This window comes from Lytechinus variegatus, chromosome 14, assembly GCF_018143015.1.
Source record: "Lytechinus variegatus isolate NC3 chromosome 14, Lvar_3.0, whole genome shotgun sequence".
NCBI lineage: Eukaryota > Metazoa > Echinodermata > Echinoidea > Temnopleuroida > Toxopneustidae > Lytechinus > Lytechinus variegatus.
The window spans coordinates 20,156,875-20,170,126 of record NC_054753.1 but is presented as its reverse complement, the minus strand read 5'-3'; the positions used below and the strand labels follow the sequence as shown (position 1 = coordinate 20,170,126).

The following is a 13,252-nucleotide window of genomic DNA, read 5'->3' as shown; positions in this document are numbered from 1 at the left end:
TACTTCAAGTAATTCCCCATACCACAGATGGCGCTATTCAACGATAAAGTTTCATTTGGAATGAGTTCAATGATAATCAGAAAGCTAAACATATTGCTATCTTGCTCCGAATACTAATCTAATACCCCTTTCATAAACCCAATTAAAATGAATTAGGCGGCTAATAGCAGCATAATTTGGTCGTAAAATTGGAGGAGGACAAGAGTTATCCGCATTACTCTGATGCTGCTATTATCCGCATAATAGCGGCATCGGGATAAGATTTTGAGTTTATGAACGCATTTCCAAATAATGCGGATAATTGCCATGGTGCGGTCACAAGGTCACCCTTTTCCAACACAACCGCATCGGAGGGGGCGTGTCTAGTTGTCATGGCGATTATCCGCCTTTTTCAGGACGGGCGCTCGTTAAAAATAATGCGGCTTATTTTCGGAGTTTATGAACGCAATTTTTATTGAATTATCCGCATTACTCTTAGGCGGCTAATTGGAGGATAGGTTTATGAAAAGGGTATTAGTTATTTCGTTGGATAATTTTTGTTACCTTTTGTGACGTACATATACGGTAGATCTCAAATTATGGTTTCATTACCTAAGAGTTTACGAATGAACCAGGTCAGTTTCAGTGAATAAAAGTACACACTTGCTGGTATCAAAAAATCACAAAAACAATAAGAATTGGAGTTGTACCAAGGAGAAATTTACCGCAATCTAATGTAAAAAAAAAAAAAACCTCTCCAGTCTCAATTATTTCATAATATACAAGACGTTTGTAGATTGGGTTTACGAATGAAACTGATCAGTTTCAATGTAATAAAAGTACACATTTGCTGGTATCAAGAATAATAAAACAATAAGCACTGGAGTGGTACCAAGGAGAAATATACCGTAATGTAATAGGATGTGAAAACTCTTCAATCTAAATCTATTTAACAGAAGACGTATGTATACGTGGTGTTGGTATAGGAGCGCCTTGAGCACCTAGCAAGGTGGATACGTGCGCTACACAAATCCTATATTATTATTTTTTTTATAATAGAAACGACGCCATGTATATTAGCTGAGGTGTGCGTCGAAAACGGAGCAGAAGTCTACTGGATTTGATCTCAGATATCGTGTATTAAATCTTAAACGTTATTCATGTATAATACCTCTACCCTTGAAATAGGAAAGGCGGACCTGTGCGCTATATAACAGCCACTGTTATTATTAAGAAGTTTATATAAATGTGATCATGGCGGATGCTGCTAACGCTGCAGTTCCATCATCGTCTACGACTCCTTCAGGAACTGTGGCCGATGATGTCGGTGATTCAATTGAACCCCCAGCCGTCCAAACGAATGTCGCTGGCACGATCACCGACATCGAAAGCATGATCGATGGAGGAGTAACGGCGGCCGACGGCACGGTCATCTCCAAAGAAGTCATCCGAAACACGGCCTGTATCATATTCGGCGACTTCGCGGCGACGTTCATCGCGTATACTGTCGTCACTAACATCGGCATTTTCGGGAAGGACTTCCTCCACCTCGACCTGCGCGACGTCGAGGAGTGGAACCTGATCGTCGTCGGGATCGATGCCGTGTTCTTCCTGCTTGCGGGATGCTTTACCGATTGGTACGGTGGCTCATATGCAGCGATGCATGTATACGGCATCGTTTGCTTTCTAGGTAAAAAGAATTACACATTTGGATCTTCAATTACAGCAACAGAAAATAATATCATTTTAACTAATACAATCTCTCATGTTACGTGTATTATAAGAAAAAAAAAGAAAGTGAGTGGGAAACTCTGAGTAGAGTTTTAAAGAATTCGTATTTTCGATCATTTATTTTCGACCATCTTCAGAAACTGCTTTGGAAACCAACACAGGGTTTATTTAAGGAACACTGGACCGATTATGAAACAAAGGTTAAATCAGTCCAAATAAACAAACATAAGAACCTCCACACCTTCACAAATTGTCTTTACGTTTAATTTAGATTTAGTGCCGATAGTTTGTAGATTTATACATTAACCAATGCAGCCTGAGTCTGTCAGAATAAAACCCTTTCCGGAGAAACTTGGGATATCTTAAAGCAGAATTTATTCTTGTGTGAAAGTAAAATATTTGAATCATTTGGAGGGTTTTTTTGTTGGTGTGTATGCGTATATGGGTGTTTGCGTGTGTGTGTTTATCAGTTTTTTAAGATAAAACGCTAATGCAACAGGTGCCTAATAAATAAAGGAGAAAAAGAGGGAAAAAGGAAGAGTAACGTAGTGGGGGAAAGAAGAAATTGTTGTGTATTATAGTGTTATATCATATTATGTTATATAACAAAAGAAACATTTTTTCACAATTTTATGAAACATTATTTGCTTAATTATGTCTTCATTGTTCCTGGTGCTAGAAAAGACTTTTTAACGAGATATATAAACCTGCTGTACTAAAGCCTCCCGTTTTCAAATCAATATACAACATAATAATATATTTCCTCGCAATTAGAATTATTATTGTTTTAAGTAGTGATATATTCTTCTTTTTCATGACTACTGAAAGTTATTGCCCTATTCTAAGGTCTTAATATAAAACATTTCCTGTCCGTGCTAACGTTCGCATTAGTGGATTGGTGAGATTTCTTCTCTTCATGAACTCCTAAAATCAGTCCTTAAAATGTCAATTTTTCTGATCCGAATTTAAAAAAAATTTAACTCGCGCTTCGCGCTCGCATCATTTGGTTAGTGAAATACGTGGGGTCTTAGTGAATTCTTACAAACAAGCCTTGGATTGCCCCTCTTCATGTCTGAATTTCCTAGATTTTCAGCTCGCGCTTCGCGCTCGCAGTATTTCATTAGTGAGATGCGTATAATAATCATGATTACAATGACTTCAAAAAGTGCTCCATGTGTTTAGATGTAATTCTAACAAAATCAGCAAGCGCTTGGCACTCGCATTAGTAAGATATGTATACTCTGACTTAATGGATTCGTAACTATAGTTCTTAAAATATCCATGTTTGTGGTCAATATATACAAAAATTTCAGCTCGCGCTTCGCGCTCGCATCATTTGGTTAGTCAAATACGTAGGGTCTTAGAGAATTCCTACAAACAACCCTTAGAATGCCCCTCTTCAGGTCTATATTTCCTAAATTTTCAGCTCGCGCTTTTTCGCTTGCAGTATTTGATTAGTAAGATGCGTATGATAATCATGATTACATGACTACAAAAGGTGCTTCATGACTGTGCTTAGATGTAATTCTAACAAAATCAGCAAAGGATGGCAATAGCATTAGATGACTATGGTGAGACATTTATACTCTTAATGGATTCTAAAATATAATCCTTAAAATCTCCTTGTTTAGGGTCAGAATATACAAAAAATTTTGCTCGCGCTTCGCACTCGCATTGTTTGTTTAGCGAGACAGTTAAGTATTATGATTACAAAACAATTTGCTTATAATGTCAATTTTTAGCCCTCAATATCAAAAATTGTCAGCTCGCGCTTCGCGCTAGCATTATTTAATCAGTGAGATACATATCCGTTTGTTGGCACTACATGTCCTTAAAATATCTCTATTAGGTCAGTTTACCTGACAACTGAGCGCGCTTCGCGCGCTCCCTAAGTGACCCGAAATGTTTGCTGGTGCCCCCCCCCCAAATGCCGTGACCCACGGCACGCCACTGGTTACATTTACACTCTTTGGTGTTATGTTTACTCTCTAGGGTGTAATTTTAACACCTAAGGGTGTGGTCCTCTATTAACACCAATTGGTGTCAGTTTTAACACCGCAGTTTTTACAGTGTACTATTAACAAATCGTGTCCCGTATGATTCACAGTTGGTCTGATGGCCACTTGGAATATTCATGAAAAACAATGATAGTTGCTTACCAAGACAATGACAATAAAAATGAATGAATCAAATTTTCGCAATTATTTTGATAGCAGGCAATGGCTGCAAAGGGTGCAAACTACACCATGAAAGGTGCAACCCCCCCCCCTCCCCTCCTAAAAGTGCAGACTTGTACCCAAAAGAGAGATTCCAGTATTGCGTTTAAAGGCGTAGACTTACACTTTTTGTTAGAGTAGAGGGCAAAATTCTTTAGTCTTAACTGATCTTGTTTTTTATTTTTCATTTTCTAAAAAATAATTTCACCTCTTTCAGCTAGGAGCATTACCGTTTTAAGAAAAAAACCCAGTAACCTATATTTGGATAAATGTAATACATAATTTAATCAAAACATTTCTAAAGTGGAAATGCATTTAGAAGGGTTTTCATTCTCTTCGTTCAGGGAACATACACACCCACACCCATACACACGCAAATCACTTTTTATAATTCGTTTTGTTTATATTCGTTGATTCTATGTATTGGCTGTTGCTGAAATTTAAATAATTATATTTAGGAATTTAGCAGATCTCCATCATGCTAGGTTTGTTCTGTTTGTATGTATTGTGTTGATTTGTTACTTTCTCTACTCTCTTTTTAATGTTAGTAAGAGTGTCTCGGGTAATATAATAGCTCATTAAATTTAGACTGGTAGAAAGCAAAGGAAAGTGCATTGATACGTCTTATATATAAGACGATATCAATGCACTTTCCTCGTTATTTTCAGACAAACATTTGTAATACGAACCTCGATTCGGAACCATTAATCTAGAAGTCTATTTCTATGGTGACACGACGATTGTTCTGGGTTTTATTTTGTCTTCTTCCCTTCTTATTTTCTTCCTTCTTCTCTTTCCCCCTCTCCTCTCGCATTTCTTCTCTCTCTCTACCTATCATCTTAATGTCTAGTTATATTGCTTTTCTAATCTTCCTGTTTGTCTATGTCTTGTAGTGTGTTTTGTTTTGTTTCTTTTCCTTTTTTGCTGTCTTGTCCTGTTTTGTTTTTTTGTTTGTGTGTGTGCCTTTTTGTTTTTGTCTTTGTTTTGTTTTTAGTATTTGTCTTGTCTTGTCCAACTGATTGACCCCACTAGTATTCTTTTTCGTTGTACAAACCTTTTTAATTAACGAATTGAATTTCATTGATCAAAGATATACTTTAATTAACTATTTATTGCAGCGCGGGGAAGCCATACTAACAAGCTTTGCCTTCCAGTTGGTTCTTTTTTTTTCATTTCTGTACATCATATTTTTTGTGTGTTTTGCTATACATTGTAACTTTTTTTTAAATTTTAGAATGAAAAAGAATAAATGCAACCAATCAATCAATCAAACAAGTCTACGATATATGGTTAGGGTTGCAATCGGGTTTTATGTTAGGATTAGGACAGGATATAGTATTAAATCTAGGGTTGAAGTTGGTCATTCTATTAGTGAGTGGAATTTACACCGGAGCAATTATTATCACTGAAGAAAATGTCATGGAACTATTCATATTGCCCTGATTCAAAAGTGGAAATCATATACATTTAAAAGACACTTTCAAACTTTGAGGCCCGTATTCTGAAGTCGGGTTTATATTAACTTAAACTCTGGTTGAAAGTTGTGGTTTAAGTATAGGAAGCCAAAAGTATCAACATTTTTATTAAGTTGTATGTTTTTTATGTTTACTGTGCTCTTTCCTGATTCATCAATGGTAAAGACAATCATCTATTTATATTTCCTACACAGTTATGATTGTTTTGAGAGCCGAATGAGCTGAAGTATGATATCTGTATTGTCAGTGATTATGTAATAATTAGCTGTCCATACTTAAACTACAACTTTAATCCTGAGTTTAAGTTAAACCCCACTTCAGAATACGGGCCTGAGAGATCTTCCTTTAGCCATACATACACGGTGGTGAATGCAAATCTAAGGCGGGCGCAACTAGGGGCAAATACCTCCTCTAATACTTTGAAAATTATTGTCCACTCAACATTCATATCAATATAATTAACTAAATTTAAAACAACTGTTGTCTGCGCCATCTCTGTAATCAAATTTTGCTATTTTCGCCCACTATATTTCACTCACTCATTTTTCAAAATTCTTTTTAGGATCCTGTATTCTGCCTCTACTCACTTTCGATTGGTCTGTCTTTGGTTCTGCCTACGGGATACCAGTCCAAGGTCGCCGAGTTTTATTTTACCTTGCCCGAATAATCATAGGGTTAGGTTTCTCAGGTATTTATGTGACGGCTCCCCCTTTTGCAGCAAGACAAGTACAGGCTTACGGGAAGGCATCAGTTCAGAGCTGTTTCCATTAGTAAGTACCAATCTGTTGGTATTGTTGTGGGTGGTGCCAAGCAGCAGCGAACATTGAAAACCTCTTTAGAAGGGGGGGGGGGGCATTTCCGACAACTCAAGAAAATGGGGAAGAAGATAAAGGTAACCGTCATTTCAGAAAGCAACTGTCATAATATATTTTGACGAGCAAATAAAAAAAAACGATTGAAGATTTGGAAAAATAGGATCATAACAATTTCGTCTGGAGCATTCAACATAACAGCAATCGTCGTAATTCTTCCTCGTTTGTTTTGATTTTCCCAGTATATACACCGTGGTTCAGTTTGCTCCTCTGATTGTCCTCACGAGTTTATCCTTCATACAACTGAACGTATCCTTCTTCGTTGGGTACCTTGTCACCTTGACTGTCAATGTCCTCACCATGGTGTTCTTCAAGTATGCCAGAAGCATATTCATACAGGGCATCCCTGATAGTAAGTAGTTCCACGTTCCGGCAGCACGGGAGTGTCCCAATGGTGACATCGTCACACTAAAGAATCCTAATCCAGACTGACTGGCCCGAATTCTCAAAGGAGGGCTAACTTGGACCAGGATCCAAAACGCATCATTTGACGTCATTGGCCCACGGAGGCAAAATTTTGCTTTTCTCGTTGGTGGGCTAAGTTAGGGCAACCTTTGAGAATTCCGGCCATTAAGTATTTGGAACGACGTGTCACCACGGTCACTGAAGTCGGTTTCGTTGGTGCGAGTGCTATAAGTCTTTAACTAGAGTGGTGCCAAAAAGTTAGTGAACCCCATAAGAAAATGAACTCCCTCATACTGAGTGTTGAATGGAGACAAGAACACTACAATGTTCGGTAAGCCAAGAGGAAACAAACTTTATTGAATGTAATATTTTAACTCATGAATTGACAATTGAATATCTAAGACATGAAAGAACTTGAACACTTGAAATATGTTCATTTTCTAGTGGGGCTCACTAACCTTTTAGCGCCACTGTAAATATGGATCAATTCCAAGTCTTTGTACACCTTGCTTTTATCACCTTCAGGGCTCCGTAACACAAAGATTAGCGATCAATCGCTAAATGAACTGACCAATCAAAATCAATGTTACATGCTTATTTGGATTGAAATACCGACCAGGGACCAATCAGTGCGCTTATTTCGTATTTGCAATCCATCGCAAACCTTTGTGTTACGGAGCCCTGGTGGGTCAAACTTTCACCACAGGACTTTTAAGGCTTCAGAAAATATTTCATGAGGGTTGTACAATATTACTTTGGATATCGTAATAATATCCAAGCCCTTTCAATGCGCATAGGGACGTTATGAAATGATGTGGTTTGCGTTATACAAGAACAGCGTTATTATTATTATCGTTCCACTTCGATATTCAAAGTAAGTTTTTAAACTAAGGACAAAGATTCTAAATGGTAAACACTTCGCCTCATGTCCCACTGGTATAATTTGAGAACTGGAGTGGACAAAAGGGAAGGGAGGGTTCATTAACTTTCCCATGTCCCCGCACACTTACACATTTGCACATCCATCCACCCCCAGACACGCACAAAAACACGCAGTCCACCTCCCCCTCAGGCACCTCGGGTGAGGGTTGAATTTGTGTGTAGGCCAATCTACAACTTAGATATTGTGTACTGCTTGTCCTCCAATGAAGCAATTCTATTTCATTCTCTTGAACAGAGGGCAAGAAGACCACCTTGGTCGCGAAAACAGCGGCCCAAGCTGTTAAAACGAAAGTCACTACGAGAACATCTTGTTGTAGTTCAAACTGCTGTCCAAACCTCTGGTCCTCGATCCAAACGACAGATGACGAAAGCGTAGAGCTCCTGGGGAAGGGCGCCCTCACGGATACCTTGCCGACTGCGGATGCTGCTGAAGCGGAGGACACGCACGCAACAACAGCCGATCCCTCGGGAAATGCAGAGTTTGACATATCTCAGAGCAATGGATCATCACCAACTCCAGCAGTATATGGGACCTTGGCACTGGATATTGCAGGAGTTACAGGGCATCAGCCTGAAACGGTCCGTCGAGCCCTCTGGGTCTGCTACGCAATAGTTCTACTCTCCTGTGAATTCCCCTATAGCATTGTGAGATGTCAGGTCAGTAACGCTTAGACCCCATGATTTAAAATCAGTTGCAAATTTAAAGCGATTCAGGTTCAACTGGCATGTAGCGCAATTAATCAGAGTTATGTCAGCAAATCTGATTAGCTCTCGATAGCTGATGATGATGTTTGAAATCCATAATAATATTGTTGATATAAACAATGTAAACTTGATTTCGACAAGGGAGATGAAGGAGAATAGTGGAACCCATATAGAAGTGCCCTTTGCCCGGACAGAAAATAACAAAAAATCCATTCTTTCCCAGAACAATTAGAGCTTGAAACTAATTGGATCCTTATATAAAGAACTAAATATCTGTAGAAAGTTTCAGAGCAACGCTCTGACCCACACGTGAGCAGCACGCTAGCGGTCTACTGCCCTCCTGTCGGTGTAAACTTCAGAAGTTTCAGAAGGTCGTGTGGTCTAGTGTTTAGATCATTGGAATCATGATCGTAAATTTGTAAGTTCGAACCCCCTCTCTGCCATTGTTTCCACTTCGATGAAACAAAAACACCCTGGAGTAATTTTGTCGTCTATAAGGTAAGGTCAGCCACTATGCCTTATGAACATAGACGTAAAATTATTCGTATGTAATTGATTATATACCAGCTTGGCGTTATACCAGCAAAACGCGTCCTGCCGAGTTCCTCTATATGGCATGCCATAACAGAAACAGCATGTGGTTAAATTCCTATGAAATTTTGTTCGTGGCCCGAATAGAGTGCTATTTAGGGATCCACTTACGTTGGGTCATATCTATTTTATAGCCGACGAGTTCATAAATCCAATATCGGGTTTAAGGATTCAAACGCACACCATTTAAAGAAACAATAATCTCTTCCATTCTTTTTCAGCTGTAACAACTCAAACTTATTCCATCCCCTTAATCTGTGCTAGGTGTCCACTTCCTTCGTAAGTCAGGCGGAGCGCATGAAGCCAACGATCCTGGGGCAAGTGGTCAATTCGTCTCTCCTTCAGCGCTACTTACCGGTGTTAGGCATCGCACTTGCTCCACTGGTGAACGTTTACATCTATCCGTACATCAGTAAACGATTCGTCACCCTCACAATGCCCTTCCGAACAAGTAAATACTCGTATTATTATGTCTCTGGAGACCTTACATTACTTCTACACTGCAATTACTCAATTGTTGATTAATTAACTCATTTTTAATTTCTTTTGATACACAAACAGAATAGACATTTTATCGGCAATGAAATTGCTTATTGATCTTGTGATTGATCGATGTACCGAAAAAATAAAATGGCTATCGGAAAGCTATTCATTTGTAAAAACCTTTCCCTTGGCGACTTATTGTTTGTTTTATGGTGGCTGAAAGGATTACAGTAGCTTTTAACTGAAATTTGCTATTATAACAAGTTTTGTGAAACTGGTCCCTTATTGAACGTAAACACCTTTTTTTCCCCTTCAGTAATTGGTATCGTCTTCGCCACCCTTTCTGTCCTATCGGCTGCCATCGCGGAAACAGCCCGGCTGACATTTATCGACCGGGGCAACTTTACCCTTCAGGACGTCAACGGCCAGACGTTACAGGTTTCGGACCTATCACTCGACGCCCTCATCCCTCAGTACTTTTTCATGGGTGTGGCCGATGTCTTCATCTTCATCACCGGTAAGTCGCAGTTTGTAGGCCGGTAGTGTCTCATAATCACTTGGTTTACAAGTGGTTTGTCTACCCCTGAGGGCCTTATCCCGAAATAAGTCACCTCTCTGCTCGTATGTCAGTGTGTGTGTGCTCGTTGTGCATAATGTCAACGGGAGATAAAAGAACTCACGGCCGTGGACGAAATGACAACGCTGACGGCAGTGAATGGAGTGGTGACTTAAACCAAGATAATGCCCTGCTGGGATAGTCTTACACGACAACGGCACTTGGTCTTGGGCTAAACCAATGTGGTATATCAGTCTGGTCTAATAACCGTATGGTCTACATCACACTTGGTTTAATGCCCATCTTGTCTTATTCAATTTCGTATACTTATCATTATTTTTGTTTCTTAAAACTTGGTTTGTAAACAGTTCATCTAAACATATAGACTGCGAGGGCCAAGTGGAATAAAACATAAAATTGTATTCCGGATAACAGCAATTAGACCAAATGGTTAGTACACAGCAAAAACTGTGGTGTTAACAGGTGTACACAGAGGACCACACCAGTTATTTTACACCGGTGTTAAATTGGTGGTGTTAGTTTTACACCTATATTGCAACACCTTTTGTTGTTACATTTACACTCTTTGGTGTTATGTTTAATCTCTAGGGTGTAATTTTAACACCTCAGGGTGTGGTCCTCTATAAACACCAATTGGTGTCAGTTTTAACACCGCGGTTTTTACAGTGTAGAAGAACCGGTTGAAGGAAAAGTAGGATTGGACGATGTGGGTTAACACCAAATGGGAAGTAGGCGAAGCGAGACTCATCGGAATTTTGGAACCACTATACACTTTCGTCGAGCGTTTGTAAGGGAAATGGGGGGGGGGGCAAAACTAAAAAGAAAGTACACATAATTCATTTCTGCAATGAATTTGGTTTGATATAAGTCAGTACATAGAAATAATTGAAGCTCTCATACCAAAAATAACGCAACGACTCAGGAGTTTGATTGCTAATTTGTATCGAGTGAATAAATATATACATCTTTTCAACATTGTTGAATATCGCTTGTCTAGAGTCAACAAGACAGAATTCGACTGAACCTACGTTTCAGAAAAAGCTAGGAATATAGTAATTTTTATGCAATGGTTTGCTCTTCTTCCAAAAAAAAGGTCTTGAATTCGCTTTCACTCAGTCTCCTTGCTCGATGCAGACTGTCGTCACAGGTATCTTCTTGTTCTTCGAGGCCACTGGTCGAATAGCTGCTACGTTACTTGTACCACTTATTAACACCATTACAGCAGGTAAATATTCTGTCCGAAACGAGTGTTGTTGATATTGATTAATGTGTTTCTGGAGAGCGTTTCGTCACCACTTTTGACCGACAAGTTCTCAGATCTGACACAATTCCTTGGCTCTTATTAGCTGAGAAGCACTGTTACTATGGTAATTATCGGATAAAGACTTGCCGTATAAAACGACCGACAAGTCATTTCATGAAATGCTCCCCTGCTTTTGTAAGTCTTAAGACCCTTTGCCGCAGTAATTTGAATTGAAACCATCGTGAGCGCATGCATTCTACTGAGAATGTCAAAGGGAGTGGTGTAGATCATCTAAAATATCCCTATTATCAAATTATTAATGACGTCACTTTTATACCACTCTAAATATCCAGGCGATGGCCATTGCCTATAATTCATTATTTTCTCTTCCGAAACCAAACCTAACAAGAGGTTTTTTTTATATTTCCTCTAATGGTTCCAAGCACTCGGCAAAATATCTACTTTGTGACAATAGGTTTGTTCTAGACCTAGTCCAATATTTTGAAACAACTTACCCATTACGATAATAGATCGGCACATTGTTTGAAGACATATCGACCCATTGCAATAATAGACTGACACAATGCTTTCTTATACATCCCATCCATTTCCATAACAGATTGACATGTTTTCTAATACAGATAACCCATTACAGTCATAACTGGCACATTGCTTTGTCATGCAGCAAACCCATTGCAATTTTCTTTTAAAACTAACCCATTAATAAAAACATTTTGGCACGTTTTCTTATACAGTTGACAGATTCCCATTATACATGTACATGTAGAATTTTTCTCTTATGCAACTGGCCATTACCGTGATACATTAGCAAAATAATATTGATGCAAGTGAATTATTACACTGATAATTTAGAACATAGTTTGTACAGATAACTCATTACAACATTGGTTAACACATTACGGTAATATATCAACAGATTCTGTACTGAAGCCCCATTGCAGAAAGTTCTTAACAGCGAACAAAGAGCGAGACTGAGTGTGGTCCAAATGATCAATAATATTTCAATTTACAACTGACCCATAACAGCAACATGATGTTAGTACATTGTTCTTTGAGATAGCTGGCCCATTATAATAATATATTGATGTAATAAAATGTTATATAGCTGACATTTTACAAACATTGGTATATCGTTATTTTTTTAACACAGCGGATCCATGGTATCCTCCTGAAATCAACAATGGACATCTGAATTTATACTTCCTTGTCTTGACCGGTATAAGCCTGACCAATCTCATTATTTTCTGTCTGTTGGAGAAAGGGTATGAGATTGTCGACGAGCAACTATGTCTGGACGACGTACATACGGTTGGCGAATCGACAGGTACGACGTCGACGTCGTCGTCGAAAGCAACACCTTCTGGAACACTAACTGCAAATACCAATCAACCTCAGACATCTACTCCAATATCAACCATGTCAACCTAACAATTTGGGTGCGGGGGAATTTTTAAGTAACAAATGGGCAGTTGGTTTCACCGCCGCGTGTGAGTTAACTCCAATGTTGAGTATGTTAACCTGTCATTAAACAACTTACGTTACTGGGCGGGAAGCGACGAGGCTGCAAGGTTCCCGAGAAGGCATAAAAACACGCTATGATTTCATTGAACGCCACTAACCAAACAAATCGACTGTCCATCCACCAGATGTCAGATAGAAAATTGTGTATTCATCTCCTACTACTACTACTACTACTACTACTACTGCTGCTGCTGCTGCTGCTACTACTACTACTTTTACTACTACTACTACTACTACTACTACTACGAGTACTACTACTACTAGTACTACTACTGCTACTACTACTACTACTACTACTACTACTACTACTACTACTAGTGCTACTAATTCGCAGCCATAGTCCTCAAAGAATCATCGGCATCCTCTTGTATGCATGTTCTCTCCACTTCCGATATCATCTATACATCCCATCTTCCTCCGATCCGGTGGGTACGTCATACGGGAGGGGGGGGACACTCAGTATATAATGCATAGTGGGTATGTGCCGCGGA

At 39.0% G+C, this 13,252-nt stretch overlaps 1 protein-coding gene across 1 annotated transcript; it reads left to right on the top strand.

Moving 5' to 3' along the window:
• The first annotated feature begins 932 nt into the window (after positions 1–932).
• On the top strand, positions 933–12,983 carry LOC121427182 (solute carrier family 15 member 4-like). The gene is made up of 8 exons (XM_041623448.1): positions 933–1,669; positions 5,964–6,171; positions 6,456–6,625; positions 7,856–8,277; positions 9,181–9,367; positions 9,716–9,916; positions 11,070–11,201; positions 12,391–12,983. Exons 1-8 carry the CDS (start codon positions 1,234–1,236, stop codon positions 12,666–12,668), a joined length of 2,034 nt encoding a protein of 677 aa, XP_041479382.1. The 5' UTR covers positions 933–1,233; the 3' UTR covers positions 12,669–12,983.
• Positions 12,984–13,252: the final 269 nt, after the last annotated feature.

Bases quoted from the DNA above. Each gene is read 5' to 3' on its own strand.
- LOC121427182 (XM_041623448.1), top strand. From the start codon at position 1,234: ATGGCGGATGCTGCTAACGCTGCAGTTCCATCATCGTCTACGACTCCT. The intron at 8,278-9,180 runs GTCAGTAACGCT...AATCTGTGCTAG, and splicing joins ATAGCATTGTGAGATGTCAG to GTGTCCACTTCCTTCGTAAG. The intron at 11,202-12,390 runs GTAAATATTCTG...TTTTTAACACAG, and splicing joins TATTAACACCATTACAGCAG to CGGATCCATGGTATCCTCCT.